Source organism: Perca fluviatilis, chromosome 15 (assembly GCF_010015445.1).
Source record: "Perca fluviatilis chromosome 15, GENO_Pfluv_1.0, whole genome shotgun sequence".
NCBI classification, from domain to species: domain Eukaryota; kingdom Metazoa; phylum Chordata; class Actinopteri; order Perciformes; family Percidae; genus Perca; species Perca fluviatilis.
Genome location: NC_053126.1, coordinates 24,699,346 through 24,724,499, shown reverse-complemented (window position 1 = coordinate 24,724,499; position 25,154 = coordinate 24,699,346). Strand labels below are relative to the sequence as shown.

The window sequence follows — 25,154 nt, the reverse complement described above, 5'->3', positions numbered from 1 at the left end:
CGAAGCCCTCCAGAGATCTATGAAAAGAGCATCTATTATTCAGCAGCTATGAATCATGGGACAGCATGCGGAGGCGGTGGTGGTGCAGATCAGAGGGAGAAGAAGAGAAGAAGAAGAAGACATGCTGCATTCATTCCTGTGGTTAAACCCAGTCGGAGCGGTTTGGGGGTTAAAAAGCAGCGACGAGGAAGAGTTCACGTGTTCCGACGGTTGGTTCAGTCCGGTCACACAAACAAATTGGAGCAGATGCTTCCTTGTTGTTGAACAATATTTACAACTCGTCCACTTGCATCTGACGTTTCCCACTGGACATGAATGCAGCAAGGAGTGAGAACGTGAGGGGAAACATCATGTGGCGGTTAACCCTTGTGCATCACTCGGGACATTTCTGGCTGCGCAATAATTCTCATAAAAAACAACAGTGACATTATGTAAAAAAAACAAAAAAACTGGCATTTCATGTTTAAAAATTGTGAAACTTAAATATTTGGAAGTTACGATCAGAACTGAAGCTGGTTAAAAATGTAACTCAGTAATAGTAGAAAATAATATTAATATATAGTATTTAAGCAGTTTTAGGAAGGGGACTTTTTTTTTTTTAAAGCCACGCACAAGGGTTAATCGTTTTCTCATGATAACTTAATTACACTGACGACAAATAGTGCTCATATTTCAAAGACAACCACTGGTGATATTCTGTATTTTTCTTATCGTCAACAAATCCCACAAAACTAAAACAACTTTGTCCAAAGCCTTAAAATCTTAATCCTATATGGCGTAGAGTTGTCTAACAAACACCCCACCAAATGTGGATTAATCCCCTGCTGAAAATAGTCCCCAACAAATGCACTATTACCTCCTGTTTGTTTGAAATAAACCATCACAATCTCCTGAATGAGGAGCTGGTCATAACGAAACGGATAAACACGGGTGACTGTTTACTGTTAACACAAGAAATATTCCACTTTACCTGACACGATCCTGTCCAGCTACTCGGCCCGGTTTCTGTTTACACTCATCAGACCTTTCACTGCCACTCTCGCCATCATCGGAGGACAGCCTCACATATCTGGGCTTCCTGCTCGCTCCACCTCCAACACTGAAACCAATGTATGGAAAGCAGATCGAGTTGATTGTGTGTACGTGTTAAAATAAAATTAGCCAGGACTGGTGTGTGCACGTTCCTGCTGCATGTAGCAGGTGTGACATGACAGGTGAGGTGTGAAATCTAAAACCATGGAGAGCAGGCGTCCCTAAACATTTGGCAGCGTCCCCAGACTACAACTCCCAGAAGCTCTTGGGCCAAAAAGAAAACGACAATTGGGATTTGATGACAAATGTGAAGAAAAGAAACAGAATATCGCCAGCATTCTTCGATTAGGTTTTTCTTCACGTGGCATCAAGTTAAAAATAAATGTCCCAGCAAGGTGGAGAGACTTTAAATAGGATACTTATTCGTCATAGTGTCGAGTGGTATCCACGGCAACAAGCATCATTGGATCCCTCATCACCGCAAGGCGTCTGTGTCAACCACAGAATAAAAATAGAAACCTAAAACTCTAAATGTGACAACTGGTTACTGGGGAAATTTCACTCATCCATTTCATATTCATGGTTTGTTTATGTGCTTTAAGCCAGTTTGTTGTAACTGGCTCATTAAAAAAAAAAACAATGCAGCATGTGTTTATATTGACACAAGACACCTCTACAAAATGCAGGCACGCCAGCAAGTCTGGACCTTTTAGGAGATTTTGGGGGAGTCCGGTTTGCCTGAAGACCTCCACTTCTACTACAACACCGGGTGGGAACCTTCACTCATATTGTCACCAAGATTTCAATTCAGCGAGTGTTATTAAATAAAACATTTCACCTTCCGATGAGTGTTCAAACACAACTGTTACAGCCAGCTGAGGATAAACAATGGCCAATAAAAGGACTGGCTGGTTACTAGTGTCTCGATCATTAGCTTATTGGTCATTAAAAACAACAGCAAATAAAACCACGTGTGTGGACAGAAAACAGGTGAAATTATAACCAGACGGGCAGAAAGAAAGAAGAGAAAAAGTGAGACATAAAAGTGAAGAATTGATCTTGAGGTGATTTCTGTGATGCACAGACACAATGGGACGCGCATCATGAACTAAATAGGTTCGCTTGAGTTGGAGAGGGACTTCTGTACATGTAGTTTAAACTCCCTTTCTCTCATTTGAGCAGTTGGTAGTAGTGAGAGTCAGGTGTGTGCAGACCAAGATGCTTGCAGTCGTTCTCCTCTGATATCTTGAGGCACCATTGGAGCCCCTCCCCCCTCCCCCACCCCGGCCGCACTTTCACCTGGAAAAGTACTTCATGGTCTTTAACATGAAGGTGAGAGGTAGCACTCCTTCATCCCCTTATCCGTCATTCCTGCTCTTCAGCTCTTCAGGTTCAGGGATGTGCGCTTTTCCACCAACTAACTACATCCTGTACACTCCTGATCACCATGCTGTTGATCATTCCTTGCCCCCCACCCCTCCCCCCTCCCTCCGCCGAGGAAGCCGCGAGTTAGGAGATTTTACAGTTGTTGCGGGTGCAGTTCTGCGGCGGGCTCTGTGGCGGACGGATGGACTTGGAGCGCTTCAGGCTGTTGCCCTTGGAGCCGCCGGCCGGGTTGGCCAGCGAGTACGAGCGTCCGTGCATCATGACGGCATTCATGCCGTTGGCCATGGAGAAGGACTTGAGGTGGGACTTGATGGCGACGGGAAGCGGGAGCTTGTCGATGAGGTGGACCGGCGTGCACGACACGATGGCTCTGCAGCACAGGTCCTGGAGGCTGAACACTGCAGAGAGGAGGGCAACAGTTAGGCTGTGCTTAGGGCTGGGCCAGATACCACCATATTCGTAACCAAACAGCTCGATGTCGATACTGCGACAATATTGCAGAGTTGACAATTGTTGCTTTCACAAAATATTTACACAATGATTTGTTTTAAATAATCCTCAGTAATGCGGATACAACGCCTGAATTTGTAAAGGCAAATAATAATAACAGCTAGAACAGTCTGGTAAATTCAGAAAAGGACATCACTTTACTGTATTGCAGCCTATAAAACCAGGAAAAGACAACGCTTTATATTACGATATCCAAAATCTAAGACGATATCTAGCCTCATATCACGATATCGATATAATTTCGATATATTGCCCAGCCCCAGCTGTGGTCATTTCAATATCTAACTCCACAGCCTAAATACTTGATGCTGAGTCTGCAAACTGCGTAGAAACTCTAAAGGATACATCTGATAATCACTGAGCCATCAAAAAAAATAAAAAAATAAAAATAAAAAAATCAAACTTCATCCTTTTTGTGAGGTGTTTTTAAAACCGATGGGTCTTGGAGCTGAGAGCCACAGACAGGAAAGGGAATTCAGACCTCATTCTGATGTGTTAAATACGTCAGTGTCAACAGGACACGGCCTGAAGACATGAATTAGGTTCAGGCTGAGTTTCGACACAGCAAGCTGTTCCTGATTAATCCTCTGAGTTTGCAGGACATCCCTTCCACTTGCTTTCCTCTGTAATTACAGATGAGGCAGACAAAAGCATGGCAGGAATGGGGGAGGGTTAATTAGCATATACGGGAGTGTGCCATCCATCTGATGGCCATTTTGGTACCTTAGCACAGAATGTCTTGAATTCTGTCTGAAGCACAGACTTATTACCGTGCCCTCTTGTTTATACTGAAAATCAGTATACAGTTAAATGCAGTTAAATCGATTGACTTGAAGTGTAATCTACAGCTATACAGTTTTAAAAACACATCCCAACTACGTGCAATTGTTGTAGGAAACTAACGTAAATTTGGCAACAGTGACCGAGGCCTGCACTTATTTCAATGGCCATCATATGGAACAGGTTTTATAACAGAGACAGGGTTTGTATTCCTAATTTCTACTGTTTCCTAGTTAATGCAAACTCAAAGCTTCCTTCATGTTGACCTGTTGATAAATTCACAATAATAATGTACAGTTGCTTTAGGTTTTTCTTATGAACAGAAACACTGTTTTTATTCACTGCATAACTACTGTCGCTCTTCCAGATTGTTATTGAGCTGCCATTAATTAAACTCTTTCTGCAGATACGTCACATTAAAAGTCTTCCAACCTTCCTTGTATTGGTAGACTTTTAATGTGAAAGATCAGCTTGAGGTGCTGAGTTTTTTTTATTTTTGTTAGCTTAACAACAATCAGGGAAAAGTGGAATTAACTATTAAATGAAAACAGAGTTTCTGTGTACAGAGAAATGACATGACACAACGCTGTTGTACTGATTGAATTAGTGCTGCAGAAATATACATTTACAATGGTACAATTTACCAGTTTAAAAACAAATTATTTTAGTTTTTATTTGTTCGTGCTGCAGATCTGGCCATTATTTGAATGTTGGCTTTCATAAGAGAATTTGCAGAGGCTTGATGCACTCCACAGCATTAAAGCGCACTTCTTTAATCACAGCAGATACTTTACTATTTGTTCCAAGCTGCGTTGTTCATTTCATTCCAGGAATTGTTGAATTCTTTGGGCCCCCCCCCCCTGTCCACTCACCTCTGTTGGGCTTCCAGAACTTCTCCATGCCGTGCCTCATCAGGACGATGCGCGACAGCTCTGTGAAGGACTCGATAACGTTGAAGTTGCACAGAGGGCTCACCTCGAAGAAAGTCATGCCGTTCTTCTCGGCGTACGCCCTCGCCTGCTCGGTGGGAACTTGCCGTTTGAAGGCCAGATGTAGCCGGTTACCAACGAGGATTCGAGGCACGCCTGGAGCATGCTGGGAAGGAAAAATCAAACAGGAGGACAGAATGAACCTTCGTTGGTAGCTGTTAATATCAGTAACTTTAACAGCAGGTCTTATACTGGTTAACCAGGTAAAAACTGGTTGCATCTCTTGGTTTGTCACACCTTTGTTTTCTCAAATTATCTAAACAGAACAGTTGATTGCATTAGAAGAATCTCAGCTAAAAAGTACCTCCAGCTGATTTGAAGCATCAGAGGGAGAGAGAAAGTGAATAATAAGAGGCATTACATCCACACAAAGTGACCAGCGGAGGCTTGTTATTAATTCAACAAGCTCCAGGAAGCAGCAGCGTGTATCCTGCCACTCTGGCTCAGGCCTCTCTAATTCACCCCGATCTGTTCTGACAAACTGAATGAAACATGATGGCAGCAAGAGGATGACCTCTCTCCTCCTTCACTCCCCCAGACTGTCACCTCTCATCAGCCTCTCTTTAGTTTCCTCCCTGTTGCCTTTTCATGCTCAGAGTCTCTCCACCGAGGACGGCAACAGGGGAAACAGTAATAGCTGGAGCAGCAGCAGCAGCAGCGGTGGTGGTTATGGCGGTGGTGGAAAAAGCAAATACTGGAGGTTTTGTACTTTGCCAGTAAGATCGTTGGTTTGAAACTGCCTGATCTCACATTTAGCTAGAAGTCTTAGGTCATGTGATCGCAGATTTGTTGTGCTATATGTGAGCATGTGTGGGAGATTTTAGTTTTTGTGGTTATGTTTTACATATTTGTATAATTTGTCTTATGTATTTTCTTATGTTTTAAGTCTGTTCTATGTTTCACCGTGTTTCCCCCTGGGGACAATAAAGCGTATTTGCTGGTAAATAAAAACAAGTCTTTATTATAGGAGGATATGTTTTAGGTCACTTTGAAGAGATATCAATGAATTACAGTCGACACTAATCAACAGCCGACTCTGTTTACTCAGATTTCAGAGCCATGAAGGCAACGCAAATCAGCCGTACGCTTCTTCTTCTTGAGTTCACTCTTCAGCTACCATCAACAGTCAAGCATGTTTCAAGAGTCTGCAAGTTGAAATGCTTAAATTAAATGAAATGAAACCAATAGCTGTGTGAAAGTAAGAAAATATATATTTGACTATCTACAGCAGCTATATCCTTTAGAAAATATTCTGCATTAATATGAATAATCTGTGATGTTTCTGGCAATAACTGTTAAGAAAAGCAGTTTGAGTTTTCCTCAAAAGGCCTCCAAATACAAGTAATACACAATAAAATTAGAAAGACCAAATACTGTATAAAATGCATTATTTGTGTTCTGCAAAATATCATATTGCATAATTGGGATTCAGAAACAATAGTGGTAATAGTACTACAGAAGGAGTAATAGCTGCACTTTGTTGATCCCACTACATAATCCCACATCACTGAGACACTAAGATAATGCTGAGACAAAAATTGTTTTAAATTATTTTATTCTGGTAATGACTTTATTTATTTATTTGACTTATTATTTTAGAGCCGGTGTTGTCGGCTGTGGTTGTTTGTTTGCTGAAGTTGTTTTTCACTGTCTTTTTATTGCACTGATCAGGAGTAGTTCTCGTAATGTAGTTCTATTCTTTAAATTGAGAATAAAAGCGTTCCATTTCTAAATAATTCATTAAGCAACATATTTGGTTTCCAAGTATCCAGATGTGAGAATTTGTTCATTTTCTCCATTTTATATATTGTTGTAGATTGAATATCTTTGGATTTTGGACAAAACTAACTATTTTAAGAAGCCGCCTTTAGCCCTGGAAATATATGAAGGGCATTTTTCACTGACATTTTAGAGACTAAATGATGAATTGATTGATATAATTTTAAACTGAAAAATAATAATAAAATAGAAATGAAAATGACAATAAGTTGCAGCCCGACATTGAGAAAACAAATGGGCAACACACTGTCGGTTCAGGATGATGGAGTAATCAAATACACACAGCGCATAACCAGTTATTAAACCTAAAGAGTTCACTTCTCTGCACTCCGTTTGACTTTCATCATCCACAGATTTCCCCTCCCTCCTTCTCTACTTTATTTCTGTCCTGTGGCAGACAACGACCACACCACGTCTGTGGAGGTGGAGCAGGAAAAGGCCAAACAGAAACATACATTCCACAGGCCAAAAATACCACACACACACACACACACACACACACACACACACACACACACACACACACACACACACACACACACACACACACACACACACACACACACACACACACACACACACACACACACACACACACACACACACACACACACACTCTATGTTTCTAAGTCAGCAGGAAGGACATCGCACACACGCACGAACACGCAGGTCGTCTTAAGTGATTCACTTAACTCCTTCTATTGACCCTTTGTCCCATCTTACAAATGGGAACACGAAGTCTGAAAGCAAAGAGATGAATTCAAACTTCCCCGGTGCCTGCAGCTTCATCAGAAGATCCGGCTGGATTGTTGCAGCAATACAATAGGGAAAAAAAAAACTGACAAACAAAAAAATTACCACAAGAAATCCTGAAAAAAATTCTGGAGGAGCACTCTGATTTCTGAATATTTTAACAGATTTTATATTCGTCTAGTGCCAACAATCCTGTCCTCTTGTGGGAAAATTCAGTGTCTATTCACTGTAAAAGATGACATTTTGCAGGCTTTTTTTTACAGGATTTCTGACTCTTGAGTGTTAAAAACACCAAATCTGTGTAACAACTGGTATCAAGCCAAACTTGCTGCAACAGCTTATTGGACATTAATGAGCATGATAATGGCCATCATATACTTCCATCATAATGTTTTAAGCTCTTATACACTCTTTCAAAGTCTGAATAGGCACCTAACCAAAACACAATGTTTATTACAGATTTATGACTAGAAAGTATTGACACACCGCGCTGAGCAGCATCTGAAATAAATGTATAGGTTCCCAGCTTTCAGATGATGTATACCACTTTTATCTGGCATCTACTATTGACCTGCTCTCTTCCTCCAAGAATCCCCTCCCCCCCCCCCAAAAAAAAGACGAAAATGGGTCTACGTGGGTTAATTGCAATAGTTTGTATGACAATTATTTGTCTCAAACTCAAGATTGTTGCAGCCATAATCCCAACATCCATCAAACCTCATCGCACCAATCATCAGCCCATCTCCCAGACTCACCTCATCAATCTCTCTGATCCACCGGTCGATTCCATCAAAGGACCACCTGTTGGTGATGTCGTACACCAGGAGGATCCCCTGAGACACACACAACAAGATCAACAGGAAGTCAAACATGCTGTCTGTGGTCCCTATGACAAAAGCTTGCTCCTTTACATTAAGTCAAGCAGGTTTACTTCATGCAGAGTGGAGTTCAAACCAGAAACACACTGCACGCTAAGCACCGCGATTAGCCGTGAAGCGTAGATTCATGCCTGATGCACACCTTGCTGTTCATACCAGACGCGCATTTCTCTGTGCCAGTCACAAAGCGATCCTTCTCCTCTCCACAGAACGTCTCTCTCTCGCTCTCTCTTTTTAAGTGTGTGTGTGTGTGTGTGTGTGTGTCCGTCAGTATCTCTCTCTGCGCGCCTGATCGCTGTCTCGCTGTAGACACAGCTGAGAAGTCCAGACAGCGAAAATCCCCATAAACCTGGGTGTTTTATTTTGAAATTTGTTTTATTTTGTAAAGTACCCGGACGCACGGTTGCTTTCCCGTATGCGTTTACCTGCCTGGCTTGACACATTCTCTCGCGAAAGAAACGATCGCAGCAGCGCGCGGGCCGGGGCGGCCGCTCCGCACCTGATCGCAGCCGGTGTGGCCGGACAGATTGGATAACATCGGCGCCGTGTGTTTCTGCCCTTAAGTAAGTCTATTTAAGTAGAGTGCTCCTCACCTGTGCACCGCGGGAATATGAGCGAAAGATGGTGCAGAACCTCCCCTGTCCAGAGGTGTCCCTGAAGAGAGAAAGAAAATGCAGGAAGTAAGATTAGTAGTCAAGTCAGATTGGTTCAGCTGCCAGGAAGTAAAACCTTTACTTAGAGAAGTAGTAGGCCTCAGCATTGAGGGCAAAAACACTGGCCTGACAACTGGTCTGACTTTTTCATCACTTCTTCAGTTTCAGCAGAGGTGAGTGTGTGTAGAGCTAGTTAGTTTGTCTTAAGGTAATGTAAACGTTTTACTGCGTGTTCATCAACCAAATGTACATGACCATATTGCTATGGCCATTTTCTTTTGTCTCTCCCTTGATTTTGTGGCCTACTTATAAAATCCTAATTCATTAATTTTACAATATGTATCTGACATACTCTCAGCCTTGCAAAGCCAGTCTACATTCTGTGCTTTCAGTTTTTTTTCCAAAGAGAATAACTGAGGATAAATTGAGCCCGACGAATCCTGACAAGTCTCTCTACACTCCCAAACCTTGTGAACAGCTATTTAAAAACAGGTGTCGCAGATATAAAAGAAAAGCATAAATTAACAGCTTCACAGCTTGTGTTGCATCTCAAGAGTTAGAAACTATTTTTGGAGGAGAGTTTGAAGAACAGTTTCAGACCAGCGGCTTTGCTTTTACATTCTGGAAATGAATAGCAAAGACTAGTTACAGCTCAGCCAGTTGTGTGTTGAGAGACAAACATCTGTCAATCATCTATTGTGCAGTCTACCAGACATGACGTCCCTACTAATTAAACGTGTGCGCTTCTTAAGGCAGGTGCAGCTTCATGAATGACTATTAAAGAGTTAATTTGTGCTGACCTGTCTTATCGATGTTAGATAAAACTGGCATCAGCTTTTTAATAAAAGGTGCGATCAGCCTTAGAAATCAGCAAACCAATATATTGGTCTTTGAGCATGATGATGGTTTAACGAATTGATAGTAATCATTTCTAAGCCATCACCTAGTCAAAGACGATCTAAGAGTGGTCGGCCTGGTGGTATGAGGTTGTAAAGTGCTGATCGTGAACAGCAAAGTCTTGGTGCACTTTATTCCCAGTCTCTCTTTCACCTCATTTCCTGTCCCCTCACTGCCAACCCTCTAATAAAAAAGGCATACAATGGTAGAGAGACAAAGAGACACATAACTCCGTCAGATAGACCCCCATCTGAAGTGATTGATTGGTGACTGGACAAAAGTCAGTGGTGAGGTTGGTTTCATTTAAAAAGTCTCAGTAATTTCCTAAAACTGGTTTTTTTTTTTTAAATCGCACAAAACAGGAGAAAAATAGTGCATTTGTTGGAAACTATTTTCAGCAGCGGATTAATCCACATATGGTGCTCTAGTGAGTATTTGTGGCAGCAGGACGGTGTGTGTGGGATTGAATCATAATAAACTATAGTGTGTGTGTGTGTGTGTTCACGGTAAAAAAAAGGAAGATGTCACCCAGGGCAACAGTGTGGCTCATTGATGTGTTTTATGAACAATGGAGCTCTACGGCACAGAGGAAGAAGATACAGTATATCAGGCTCTGATACACACACACACAAAACTTGTTAGAAGATAGATTTGTTTTTTGTTTATTTGGCTCTGCACATGGGATTTATTCATAATGAGAATGAAATACAGACTTAAAGCACCTATCCTTTAAGTTTCTGCAGTTTTTCTCCTTTGCCATGAGATACAGATGGCAACATAGACAGAAATAGAGAGGAAGCAGAGGATGAGGTAAATAGTGTGAGTGAGAAGAAAAGACAACATTTAGACAGTGAGGAGAAGAGGAAAGACTGAGGCAGCAAAAATAAAGAAGATTCTACGTGATGGAGCTGCCTTTAAACTTTTCCCTCCACAGGGAAGACAAGGCGTTGCTTCTCCCCTGAGGAGTTGAATTCCTTGGCCTACTTCCACCAAACAGGCCTCGCCTAGCACTGCAGTGTGTCTTAACTGACAATTACACGCATCCACTGCATCTCTACTGAGGCAAGATTATTTGTGAGGCATGTAACAATATGCAGTGAAGTGAGGAGTTGCACCCATAACATCTGCAGTAAAGTAAATGCACCTTGCAGCTGGGTATGTTTTTTTTCCTGTATTGTTTATATTAGATGTCTAATGCATTGGTTTAGATATTATATAATAGAAAAAAGATGAAGACATTTGATGTATCTGCAAATATGTTTTGTTTCTGCACAAGTATGCAACCATATAACCCTTCCTACTTAGTGTATTTTTTGTATTTGGCTCTGTGTGTCTCTTTGGCTTATTTTAAAATGTGATGTGTTATGTAAATGTAACCCCCCTTTTTCCCTTAAGTAGCTTTCACTGTCTGACAGTATCCGATATATTCTGTATCATGCTGTTCCAGCTCTTCATTGAAGCTCTATGATGTTTACACTGAGTGAAATATTCAGACCCAAGACTTCATGTTTTTCATGGCTGCTAACTTAAAATATTTAAGATGCACTGTGCATCATTCAATACACATTTCCCCAAAATTTAGACCATGAAAAGATGAGAGTGCAGCACAAACTGAAGAGAAGAGACTTCTGTGTGGGGTGAAAATGTTTCCATTTGAACTAAATGTTATTGCTTATCCTGGAGCTTTAAAGAATCTACTTGATGAACATAGGGAGGCAAAAACCAGCACAGGCACACTCTCATACACACAAAGTCAGTGCGTATCTAGCTTACAACCGTCTGAACACTGGCTGCTTGGGGCGCATAAATCAAAGAGCTCAAATGCGCAAAAATCGGAAATTTTATTTGCATTCTTTATGAACACTCACTTACCTTTAGGGGTCTCTCTAGACATCAAATACGTTTTGGTTTTATTTGTCCAGATTTTGAGATTGCTGTCTCTGCGAATTTCACCTCCACCCAAATACAATACATGGAGGTGAATAGAATATTGATTGATTGATTGATTTAAATTCATTTTGAACATGTAAAAGAAAACAGAAAAGGTCACATAATAGGTCAAAATAATAAAAATATTGTTTGTGGTGCTTAAAGCATTGACAAATGACATTCAAAACCTCTGTAATCATTTTCTCATACTTTCTCCTATAGAAATTCCTTATGAAAACAGAAAGTGACCTACGTGGATTATTCAGAGTAACAGGAAGACTGTCCCTGGAAAGTCATGTTGTTATTGTATTGTTCAAAAGTAATTTGCCAATGCCGTGAGCACCATGAATTAAATTCTATTCAGCTCTGTCGCATCAGGTTTGAGAAGGAAACCTCAGAGACAGACATTCCAAACCTGGGCAGATAAAACCAAACCTCATGGTTTGACATCACAAGATGGTAATACTTTGGCTAAACCCATAAAAGGTCTGGGAGGTCTGGAAGGGTATTGTATTGGGTTTGGATTTAAAAGTGCATTCCAGAAAAAAAACAGCAGTCACTCTGTCCATTGTACAGACAACAACAGGGTATTCGTCAGCAGTGATGTGCGCTTACCAGAGCTCCAGCTTCACTCTCCTCCCATCCAGAAGAATGGTGGTGGTTTTATAGTCAATACCTAGACAGAGAGGGGACAGACAGGCAGGGATTAGGCAAATGGATGCATCAAGAAGGTCAGCATCAAGAGACAAGCTGACCCAAGGCAAAATGCCTCATTATCTATTTGAATCAAAGTGTAAATGTACCCACAACGCACTACAGAGAACTGTTAGTAGCAAAATTAGCTTCAAAAATATGACAACCGTGTATTTACAGGTGACAACATAAAAGAGATCTTTCAGCTTGCTAGGAAAATATTTCTATCATGTTTTTGTCTTGTTTTCATCAAAAGGTAACAACTATGCCAAGTCCCTTCCCATTCCTGCTTTTCACCAACATCACTTAGTTACAGTGTAATTACTCTTTGCTTTTTATTCTGCTTCCATAGTGTGTGTCCTGCTCTGTAATTCAGACTCTCCTCTCTGAATTGTACTTAATTCTTGGTTGGTAAATACCTGGGTCGTTAATAGGCATGGGCTGGCTACCGGTTTGAGGGTATACCGCGGTTTTCAAAACCACTACAATTTTCTGTCATACCGTCTTCAAGGACAGAAAGTGCAGTTTAGATATCCCTCTCCCTGCCAGTGTGCAGTGTGTTTCAAAATAAAATACATCGTGTTCAATGGAAAAAAAGTTTTTGTTTTTTACCCAGACATTTCAAAAATAATACATTTATAGATGTCATTGCAATACTGTAATACAGTGAAACCGTGATATTTTTGCTGAAGGTTATTCCGTCAGAATCTCATACCGGCCCATGCCTAGTTGTTAATAACAGCCATTTATGTATGTAGATTCAAGGTTAAAGGGATAGTTCAGATTTTTTTGAGGTAGCAATTGGGTTTGTATGAGGTATTATCTATAGTCAGTGTATTAGCTATGGTAGATGGGGGTCGGCACACCGCCAGTTTGGAGAAGCAGGCAGGAGTACCAAGACAGAAGTTAAGCAATGTACTGCTGTGGACGGGGGCAACAACTAAACATATTTTTGACACCTAAATATATCAATATCAGTTCAAGTGTAAGCTATATTTAGAATATTTTCACCACTTTACTTTGCTGTCAGACAGCCTTTTCCGACGGAGACCTGAAGCTGTTATATCGCTCTCTTCAAAGCCACCAGACTCCTTTGACAAAAAGTCATTTTACCTCGCGCAACTCTGGAGCTGGTCTACCGCTACCTCGATCGGTTATTTAGTTTTGTTTGTTCATAACCCTTTTAAAAACACCAAAATCACACAATAACACAAAAAAAAACCTCACCGACCAATGCAGTGGTAGACCAGCATCTCTAGTGTTCTGCGAGGTAAAATTATTGGTTTTGTCAAAGGAGTCTGGTGGCTTTAAAGGGAACAGAGATGGATATTAAGGCTTATGACAGGATGGTAAGACTGTGAAAAGATTCTAAATATTAGGGGTGCACGATTCAGAAAATGTCACAATTCAGTATAAATCTTTAGGCTCACAATTTGATATCTTATACATCCCTTAGTGCATTCATGTAGATTTTATTTAGTATCTTTTATTGTCCATATTATTCATGTAGATTTGTTTGTTATTTGAACATCCTGTTATGTGTTTGTTGTGTGTGTGATGTCTGTAAGCTACTGGGACCTTGAATTTCCCCTTGGGAATCAATAAAGTATCTATCTGTCTTGTGATTGCAGTAGACATACAATAAAAAAAAAAAAAAGATTTTGAATCGGTAGAGCTTGAATCGCGATTTGAATATGAATCGATTTTTTTGCACACCCCTACTAATATATTTGAGTTATTTCACAGGATAAGTGAAAGCTTTGACCTACTGGTGGCTTTAGACGAACAGTCAGAAAATGACCATAGTGAGCGGGCTTCATCCTCTGGGAACTGCAAAAGTTTGGATCAAATTTCATGTCAATCCAGCCGATAGCTAAAATCTAAAAAGTAAGAACCAGGTTTAACTGTCAGTACAGAGGCAGCAGTGTTGTTCAGCCTCAGGCAGCTAACCGATCTCTGTGTTCTTGTCCGTTGTTTAGCTCATTTCTGATAAACCTGTCTGACTGCTACACCTGTCGCCCTGCTGCGCCATGTCTCAACATGTTCACCTGAGTGCCCCTGCCAGGATCCTGTGGTTTTCACTGTGTCTGGTACCACCTGAGGCTAAACTGGTGAACCACTGGATAATGAGTGTCTTCCACTTCCTATCAGATGTTCATCTTTTTACAACAGTTGTATGTGTGATTGTGTAGAACTCAGCCCAGAAATGCTAGCTTAAAACGAGCTAACAAGAGTTCAAACTGTTCAGTACAAGCTTAATATTTGGGTCTACTGGCTGCTTTAAGAATAAGGCCGGTATTTTTCTATAAATTCCAAAGTATTCAGAGCCGGACTGTATCCACTTTTGCTTCCCTAAAAGCTTGTTTTTTTGGTACGACAGCTTATAAAAAAAATTGTTATGGGTTCTTTACTATGTCATCAGATATTATGGAAACATGCAAAGTTGAAATACTATCTTCTCTGACCACAATGCTAAAGCCAGTATTTTCTTCTTTGAAATTTCCATTCTGTGACGGAATGTCTGTTTTTGTTTTGGCCTGTGTGTTGTTATCAACTGGCCATTTTGACACCGGGTTGCCAGACATGAAACGCAAACATTCAAAAATGGCGTGCGGCAGCCGTTTTAGCAGCAACAAAACAGACTAACGTTACCATCACCTGCTTCAAGGTTATGATATGTTAGAGAGTAAGAGGATTCCCACTTTGTTACAAAAAGGCATGCCACCCAAATGTGTAATGTGTAGTTTATAGACAAGCAGTGTAACAGGGTCTGGGAAGTAGTAGTTCCGAAAATCTCCCACCTGCCCGAAATTCTTCCCCCGCTTCTGTTCAGTGGCCGTAGCTGACAGACTGTGACCTGGGTACAGACGGCCGCAAGGTCGCAGTCTTTTTCGCGGCTGTTGCAGTTACGTTAAGCTGAGAAAGAGTGGCTGTCTGTCGAGCGCAAAGCTACTCAAGGTTGCGGACTTTTCAGCGGTCGTAATTGTTACTGATAAAAAAGGTGACTGTCAGCCGGGTACAGAGCTCAGACACAAAACAGACACTAACATCCCAGTAACGTTTGAAAAAGCCTTCCCAGACTCTCACATGTGACTGCATCAGCCTCTGGCAGGTAGCAGCTGCTGGCTAACAAAATTAGCAATATCTTCCAATTTTCCAGGCAACATAAAGCTGCTGCCGAGCTAAAGTGCTGAGCTCAGGCTAACCTAATTGAATTGGAGTGAGTGCGGGTCTTCATACCAAGTGCTTCCTCTCCTCCCTTTGCCAAGGCTCACTTAGATATCTCAGATAATCAATAACTTCTGTGATGTCTCTTACATCTTAGCTGAATACTGCCGCTTCTATTCTGGGAGTCGGTTTACTTTGTTAGTTCGTTGGATGCACTCAAAGCTGTGTGACGCTTATAATGTTCAGCCTTTGTTGAGGCTGTGTTAGAGAGGGGCTGAATTAACAATATGGCAATGTTTGAGTTGATGTTTTCTGTCACTGTAAGCATAGGCGTGGGTGACATGGCCTAAACAGTAATTACCTATTATTAGTTTCTCAATTGATTTTCTGTAAAATATACCGTTTTACGGAAACACTGACCAGAAAGGTACTGCATGTCTGCATTTAGTTATTCCAGTGAATGATTTGTAACATTTACATAATATCAGTGAATGTGAAATACATTAAATCTGCAGGTGCAAATAACATGTAAAAGGTTGTGAAGGAAGGAATGAAATAAGGAGGAAAAGAGAGTTCCAGAGCAAAGTGCAGAAAATCTGATTTGACAGCAGACGGCATTTACAGCTAAGCTCTGTGGTAATATTGAACAGTCAGGTCTGTGCATCTTTCAAGAGGATTAGACCAGGTTCCGCTTTTCCTTTACCTACCAATTCACTCTCTTACACACTCATTAAACCCCTCTCTCCTTCAGGAGGGCGGTATAGGGGGTTATCTCTGAGCTGTGTTGTCTATGGATATGCCACTATCAAAACAGCCAGTCCGCTGCTATAGAGAAACAATGGACCGCCGTGCCTGTATGACCCCGGGGGAATATCCTATTGTTTGTGTGTGCTGAATGAAAAACAGATTTAAGAGGCTCACTTGCCTTGCAGCTGCAGTGAAACGCGTCTTTTTAAACCTGCTTTTGCATTTGAATTGTCTTTATTGTCCCGCTCTGTCTTATCAGATAGCTAACAGCAACAGACTGTGAAATTCAAAACCTTATCACAGTGGGAAAAATTAATCTGGCGATCCCCTCAGAAATTATTTGTAACCCCAACACACCAATGCCCCCTCCAAAAGCCCCCCTTAGCATCAGTCATGGTTAGTTAATATAAGAATACATACAGCAAGACGATAGAGATTCGGTTATCCTGTCACAACTGAAAAAACTATCCCTTTAATATCTCTAGATGTATTTAGGCCATTGCGGGCAACATTAGAAAGTATTGCACAGGAATGTTTTTTGATAATTTAGAGGTTTGAGATGAAGTTCATCAGGTTTTTAAATTATTTGGATTTAATAAAAGACTTTTCTATATGTTTTATGTATTATGCAGCAGGATAAAGGAAAAACTTCTGGCCCAATTTTCATGACACTTGGTGAGAGCGCATGGGCCAACGAAGAACCTATTAAATTGTGGAGCAGATCCAGATTACGCGGTGGATACCATATTTTTCGCTTTCGTGAACATTGTGGGATATGACATATGTGCTGCATTCATGTGGTGTTGATTCAAATAATCGGAATATTTTTTACGTTGCAAGATAGGGCATGCCTCGGGGCTGCTGAGAGCTGTGTCTTTCTAGTTCTTGTGGTACACTGCAATTAATTGAGAGGATCTGATTCTTTGTTTTGTACTGAAAGTTTACACAATTTCCCAGAACCCAAGGCAACGTTATTTTTCCCTGACTAACGATCCAAAACTCAGAGATATGCAGTTAACATCATATGTAGGGTCGTTTTTTGGGCAGTCTGCAGATTATCTATATCAGCGTTTTATTTGCCTGATAGCCGATAAAGTTAATGAATTAAAAAGTGCGCTACATTGGCTCCGCTACAGCTCTGTGTCTGTCCTTCTGCTTCAGTTTCACTGACCACTGAGTCTGACTTAATGTCCCGCCCACAACTCTATCTGACTCTCTGTTACTGTGTATTATGTTGAAAGTTTCAAATTTATTAAATAATTGCTTAAAGCATTTAAACAAAGTTTTGTGTTGGATTTTGTAACATTCCAAAATCTTAGTTTTGACTTAAAGATTTTCATTTTGATTGTATATTCATATCGGTTCCAAATATCAGTTATCGGTTTTATTAACAATTAATAATCAGTATCAGTCTAGAAAAAAAAACAGGATCGGTCGATCCCTAATCATATGTGTGCACACACAGAGCAGAGGAGAGACGGGTGAAAGGAAGATGATGTTGTCCCAGTGTTTCCTCTATGTTGATTTGACCATGGCGGCCCCCCACGGCAACATTTCTGCCCCCCACAGTATCGGAAATAGAGCTGCATTGTTAGAGTGCATGTCGGAGAATACACTTAATGCACTGCATTAAGATAATGTAATTAATAGTGGGTTTATTGTTATTTGCTACAGAATGCTTAGCCTATATGTCAAGATCAAAGTTGGCCTATGTAGGAACTAAAAAAATACAGTTCAATCACAACTGAAAATATGGGGGCCCCAACTGCTAAAAAAAAAAATCCTAAAGGAAACACTGTGTCCGTACCGGTTAACAGGCTCGGTAGTGAAGGGTGGATCTAATTTATGCTGAAGTGAAGAGTAGTTTGTGTGGATTTCAAGTACCGTTACTGATAACTATTCTAAAGTTCCTTTAGATATAAACTTTTAAGCGTTACATTTGGGGATGGGCTAACTCCCCACCCCAAAGCAGTCAACCTAGGGGAAACACTGATGCATGATGCATTTGTCATTATGACGAGCCACTATTCTGATCACCAAATTTCGAATCAATAAAGCACCAATCACTGACAGACCAACTGGCTGCCCTAAATCAGGGAGGGAGCCAATCATGGCCTGAGGACAACGCCATCCTATCACAATCTGCTCTTCTGTCCTGTTTTTCTCCTCTTAAAATATTTAGGTTCCTCAGAAGCGCCCCCACCCCCCCCATCCATTCACGCTAACCTCGCTTTGCCGGAGGGATGAAAATCAATAGCAGAGCTTCTGTCAGCACAAACATCCCAGCTGAAGAGTGTTCAGCTGCGCTCCACTCTGCCCTCCATATTTAATGAAGCCGTTTCAAGGCTTTTGATGTTGCTCGCTCGCATCCCATTAGAACATCTTCCTCTTTGAGAGACTCTTTAGAAGCTGGCCGGGCTCACGGTTCGTCTATAGAGGAATGACGGGTTCTCCTTGGGCTCTGTGTTTAAAAAACCACAACCACAAGGCATCAAACTCGATGAAAACCTCGTTGACTCTATTGATCGAGTCATTATTAGTTAATTATAATGGTGACCTCCCTCTCTAAATCACCGAAACAGCTTGGCCTTCAGTTAATGTGGGTGTCTGAAAACACATATCTGGGAAGGTCTTCACACTGCTGCCAAATGCCAACAGGCGGCATCACCCTTTAGCAGAATTCATTAGATAAGTACTGGTAAAAGGGCTCATTCTGCTGACTGATGTATATTTTATGAACAGTTGCTGTCATCTTGAGAGGAGGAGATGATTTTTAAAAATCTGAATAACTACTCAGGGAAACTATGAAAGCATCTCTGGTGAGGACGGTTTGCTGGAGCAAATATGTTAACAAATGCACTTCACTTTACTATCAAAATTAATTTGCAGATATATTAGAGTTGCCTGTGTCGAGGTAATCCATCACAGTTACCATCATGTCTGCTTTTATTGTTGGCTTCAGGCACACGCGTCTATAGGAGCATGAGTAATGTGGTATTTATAATGACCAAGCCATTTAATAAATAAGGCTTTTATTATAAATAAATAAAAAAGGTATAGAAAAGTCACTATAATACCATGAAATAAAATCGAAACCACTATGAAACACATTGAAAAATGGTAACATGCGTATGATTTGTTGTACAAAAACACTGTTATGGTCCTTTAAGAACTTTCTTTCATTTTCCTACCCTATATGAAGTCTGCTCTTGTTCAGGGCTTCCCTTTGATGATAGTGTGTGAGTATGTGTGTACAGCAGCCACAGACCACCAGCTTACTGCAGCAGCAGCAGGCGGTGATCAGATAGTGGCTGTCAGCCCCAGAGCAGCAGCTTTGAGAGAGCCAGGTGACCTGAGCTCCTGCACCAGGGGAGGAATCATCTGACTGGGCACAGCTCCATCGGCCTTCCCCTTCACAGCATGGTGGATGGAGTTAAACGAGCTTGTGTTCCTAAGTGTACCTAATCTAAAGTAACAAATACAGATGACTTAGAAATCTAATTCTGTAATCTAATTCAATTAGTCTCAGTAATGTTCCAATCAAACCTACAGTAGATTTGTATAGGTCTGGGCAGCATACTTAAAGCAATGGCTAAGCAGCGTCCAATCAACTCAAATACATGTTATGTACAGTATATATATATACACACATACATACACACACAAGTACCAAAGCATATAGCTTCCTTTATTTTTATTTTTTACAGTTGGAAACCACTGAAGCTGTTAAGGAAAAAAAAGAGGAACCATCATACTGGAGAGAATGTTGATTTGTGTTAACTAGGCCTGGAAATCTATTGTCTGTCTATTAGACTAAGAAGAGGTCATGAAAACTATTGTTTAGCGAGTGAAATTCAACAACAACGCACAAACAGTCTGACTCACTCCGATGTCAATGCTCTGTTATTATGAGCGTCAGAGAGCTCATTGTATTCTCCACAGTCCACACAGCAAAATGCGCAGCTAGCATGTTCAAGACTTTTCTTATGAGAAAGCATGCCATAACACAAGGAGATCATCATCATCATCATCATCATCATCATCATCATAATAGCACAATACTAAGCCAGCAGTTCCCAACCAGCTGAGAGAAAGGTAACTCACCACTACTGTAAGCGTACGGGGACTCGGCTGATCCATCCTGCAGACTGTCCAGGATCTCTCCTTTTCCCACATCGCTGTCTCCGACCAGGAGGAACTTGAGCAGGTAGTCGTAGCTTTTCACTGGGCTGCCCTGGCTGCCCATCGTTTTCACATCTGAGCCCAGGGGCTGAAGTTGAGTGACTGTAAACTTCCCCCGTGGACACAAGGTTGGGTAACCCCCTTGTGTGTTATCCCACTCAGTTGAACCAAAACAAAGGCTTGTTATGCCATTAACTTACTGAATGGGGGTCCACGAGCTTAAAGTCCTTGTTTTGCCTGTTAGTTTTTTCTTCCAAATGATGTGCAATTTTCTGACTAAAAAGGGGCCAGTAAACAGAAATGACCTGCTTGAATCATCCTTATTGGTAAAAGTAACTGTGACAAAAATAATAGTTTGGTCATAGGTGGTGGGGGAAGAAAACTTTATGTAATGTAAACAACTGGTACTGTCTTTCAAACTGATAACTGGCAGCTTATAAATAACCACAATCTGACACTAAAGTTCCTTCTTGAGCCAAAAAGACATTATTTTAGTAACAGATTAACATATTTTAAAGTAAAAGCACAGGTTTTCAAATTGTACATAAAGCTGTATCCGGACTCTGGTAGGCTTGGTGGCAAAAGTCTATGCAGGGAAGAAAGACATGCTTATTGTCTGGAATTGTAATTATAATATGCCATTTTGCAAATTTTATGAGGATATATTACTGCTGAGATAGGTTTTCTAGTTATCAAACAAACCTAAACTGGAGTCTGTCTTTTTGTTCCCATTTAAGTGAAGCTAAGTTAGCAGGGGAACAACAAGCTAGCCCTGCCGGAGATCTAGCCAGCTAGCTTAGCTATTAGCACGGCTGCTAACGTTGCCAAAGCAGTCATCACCAGACACGATAGTTATTAAACACACTGTCACTGGTTATGCGTTACGCTACACATTTAACGTTGCCCTTTACAAGCCTACTTCCCACTGGATAAAGAAAGACTGTTCACACCAAGCTAAATGCTAACGTAGCTAGCGCAGCCCGTAGCTCAACTTCAACCGACGTCTGTGTAGTTTCAGGCCCCCTTGTCTTTCTTTAGTCCGGGATGACAAAGATCCCCGTAACTTTGCTGCGTTAAATCCAGAAAACACCGATATCTGCAGTGGGATCAAACACCTGTAGCATTTTTACGTCCAGTCCAAATCTCTGTAGGTGTACTCAGTAATCTCAGTTCGTGATTTGTCCATTTTCCTCCATTATATTCAATCATAATCACAGCTGTGGTTCCTCAGCACTGCACAACAACACTAAATGCGCTGCTGACAGATCGGCTGCTCGCCACAGTGCGTTGCCGTCTCCTCTTTCTGGTTCCCTCCCTCTCGCTCCAAGCCCCGCCTTTCTACTCTTATGAATGGACGCTGACTCCGCGGTGACTTACGCGGGGTTGAATACATTGGCTAAGCAAAACGTCCATCAAAGTCTGCTGTCAACAACACGCAGATGGCGAGGACAACGAAGATGCTTCATTTCTCACTGAATACGTACAGAACAATGGCAATTGTGGATACAACATGATTAAATCAAAGCTCTGAAATGCCAAGTGAAATTTTGACAATTGGGTTGATTTGGCTGAGGACCTTCAGCCAAATCAAAGAGACAATTTTGGGGTATTTTGGGAGATCCTGTGTGCGTTCTTACAGTAAATTAAAGGACATCACATCTGTTTAAATTAAACTTTATTGATGTGCTGTGAATTTCGGTTTTTGCAGCCGTACAAGAGAAACCACAGGAATACATATAGATAAGTAGAAAGTACCAGAAATAAATAATAAAAGGTAGCATAAACTTAAATAAGAATAGAACAAAAATAGAAACTAAGAGTATTTGGAGACAAAATGACATGGTAAAATGATAGTGGTGTGGTTAAGTAGAGTCAACAGGTCTATGTAACAGTGTGCACCAGGATAATATATGATTAAGTTATGAAACTGAAGTGTAGTAATATAGTACAAAATTACATAATATATAGTGTAACATAACATAGTAGTACAACAATATAGTATATAAGTAGCACAGCAATATAACATAGAATAGAATAGACTTACAAAGGCTATAAGATGTGAGGCAGCCTACACATTAGTGCATCACTTATTATAATCCAGTAATATGATTCTGATATTTGCCATTCTGCAAAATGAGTGTTTTTACTTTTGGTGCTAGGCTATATTTAGCTAAAACCTTATTCATTAATATTTTGAATGCAGTTGTTTTACACTGTGGTATTACTACTTATATTTAAGTAAAATATCTGAATACTTTGTCCACCATTGCCAACAATCAGAATAAGTGAAGTTAAACTGATCTTAAAGATATTAAAATGATATAACCCTTTCATCTGATTCACCAGAACAGTATTTCCTGAAATGTTGGACTGTTCCTTTAAAATTCAGGTTTTGTTTTGGCACAAACATTTGTATTCTGGTGACTAATACGAATTACCATGTTAGATTTAGTGTCATTTTCTCTGTTTAAACAATCTTAAAGCAAATCACATTAGTCACATTCATGAGAGAAAAAAATCTGATTTCTTTCAGCCTGACTCAGGCTGTGTTTTGAATTCTGCGCAACTGCATGGTAACTGAAATTATGAAATATGATGTACAATAGTAGGCTGAGTGCGTGTTTGATGCTATCTGTGTCAAATCTGTTTTCATAACATCATGACTCACTTCTCTTTAGCTTTGCCAGAACAAGCTACCGAGGATGAACACCTACACACACACACACACACACACACACACACACACACACACTCACGTACGCACGTACGCACACACGCACACACACACACACACACACTGAATGAAGCATATCCAGACTTGTATGGCAGCAACAGCTTGAATGAGATCATTAAAGATACCATGAGTAAAGCACATTTAGAGTGGTAACAGCTTGGAAATATATCATACTTTCTCCTTTAATGCATTTGAAGCGCATTATTGTACATGCTGTTGAAAATCAGCATTGATTGATTGAGTGATTGATTGGGTTAAAAGTTGCAGTTATTACCCATAAAATGTTACTATCCTTCAGTAGTAGAATTTGTGATCTCAAATGTAGAGCAACATGGGATATTTACTTTTTAAGCCTCTAAAAGGAAATAACTATATTTTAAGATCTGGTATTTAATTAATTAAAGATAATCATATTAAGAAAGCAATTAACAAGTAAACTAATGAAAGACACAGGCCTCCCACCATCACAAAATGACTCAAATTTTAACTTTTTATCTCAAATTAAAACCTGAAATTTGTGGCTCAAAATGAATAATTAGTTAATTGATTCCTTCACATAGTACCTGGTTAGTGATCCTGAATCTCAAACGTTGAGTTAAACAACATTATATACAAGCATTTTAAGGGAACCTGACCCAGCACAGGCTGTGCTAACTATGGCTATAGCGAAGTGCTTTTATTCTGAAAAGCATCAGACTGGTTGTTAAAAGTGTAATGTTTTCCCTTTAATTGCTTTTTGGGCCATTATGAGAATAAGTACATTACAATCTAAAAAAAAAAAAAAAAAAAGAATGATTTGGATCATAAACCTTAAATGCACACACACATTAAGCAAGTCAAAAATTAAAGACAAGTCACGGGATAACTGGAAAACTGGAAAGATGCAGGCTGCAGCAACTCGTAATTTATATCATTCAGTGAAAATAAATTCCATTAAATCTAAGCACATAAATACTGTTTGGAATTAATTAATAACGGAGCGACTGTCTCTTATTGACATCACAAATTAGACTAAATCACGTAAAATCATAATTTCTATTACAATTATTTTATTAGCTGTGTAAACAGATAAGCCTCATTTGAAAAGAAGAGAAACCACCAATATACCGTACATATGCATGGATTTTATTAAATGGCAATGGAACATTTAGTACAGATCAATAGGAGATTCTAAAATAAAATGTGAAAAAAATAATAAAAGAAAGAATGCAAATTAAACAGTTTAACTGTTAAAAACAACAAATTGGAGCTAAGGATGCTAAAGAGGGTGTAAAGAGTTAAATGAAAGGAAAAACAGTAACAGCAATAATTCACATTAAATATTCAGTCTGGAAATTTAGGAAATCTGTTATCTTGCTGCCTAACCATGAAATGACATCAGTTTCATCTTTGTGTGTCCCGTACAGAGATTGGCCATGACACATTTAGCCTAGTTTAGCACAAAGACTGGAAGCAGTGGGAAATTGCTAGCTCAGCACTATCAAAAGTGGAAAAAATACACCTTCCAACTGCTCCACAGCTGTCTCATGTAGTTCACCTGCAGTTCGTGCTAAGCAAGACAGACAACAAGCCAAATTCCCACATTTTTGGATTGTTTCTTCTAATCAGAGCTGTTTCAGGTTGATTGTTACTAAGAATGAAAGAAGATTTAATTAAAAATGACATGAACAGGCACATAAAAAAAAAGGATTTGCTTTATACCAGAACAGTATGGCATGACTGTTCATCTCCCTCTGTAACTCACCTGTCAGAAGCAAATAGTTCCAGTGTTTGGAGGAAATATGGCAACAAATGAACCTGAAATGAAGTTAATTAGATTTTTTGACTAAAACTTTTAAACGATCAAAACACACAGTATTAAAAAGAAGTAGTAAAGTTAGTGTGATTAGAAGCAGACTCCTGCTAATAATTTAATAATATAAAATCTAAAAGATTACAACTATCAGTGTAGTTAATAGTATACATAAATACCTGATTTCTAAGTGGAATTCTGCCCCTTTTAAGAGTTAAGATTTGTATGAATTTTCACGCTAAATACTGAGTC

General features: G+C 40.1%; 1 protein-coding gene and 1 long non-coding RNA gene across 2 annotated transcripts in view; one reads left to right on the top strand and one right to left on the bottom strand.

The window, feature by feature from the left end:
• Nucleotides 1-629: 629 nt before the first annotated feature.
• rab40c (RAB40c, member RAS oncogene family) lies at nucleotides 630-21,681 on the bottom strand. The gene is made up of 6 exons (XM_039823644.1): nucleotides 20,299-21,681; nucleotides 12,202-12,262; nucleotides 8,701-8,761; nucleotides 7,985-8,062; nucleotides 4,581-4,803; nucleotides 630-2,816 (listed from the first exon to the last, which is right to left on the bottom strand). Exons 1-6 carry the CDS (start codon nucleotides 20,438-20,440, stop codon nucleotides 2,542-2,544), a joined length of 840 nt encoding a protein of 279 aa, XP_039679578.1. The 5' UTR covers nucleotides 20,441-21,681; the 3' UTR covers nucleotides 630-2,541.
• The window catches only part of LOC120573804, a 14,823-nt gene continuing 9,806 nt past the window's right edge, over nucleotides 20,138-25,154 (top strand). Inside the window, exon 1 of the long non-coding RNA XR_005641780.1 lies at nucleotides 20,138-20,401. This is a non-coding gene — a long non-coding RNA (uncharacterized LOC120573804). The remainder of the gene's footprint in view (nucleotides 20,402-25,154) is intronic.

Coding starts and splice junctions, on each gene's coding strand:
- rab40c (XM_039823644.1), bottom strand. CDS start 20,440: ATGGGCAGCCAGGGCAGCCCAGTGAAAAGCTACGACTACCTGCTCAAG. Junction 8,762..12,201: donor AGAGTGAAGCTGGAGCTCTG/GTAAGCGCACAT, acceptor TTCTCTCTTCAG/GGACACCTCTGGACAGGGGA. Junction 2,817..4,580: donor GTTCTGGAAGCCCAACAGAG/GTGAGTGGACAG, acceptor TCCTCTCTGCAG/TGTTCAGCCTCCAGGACCTG.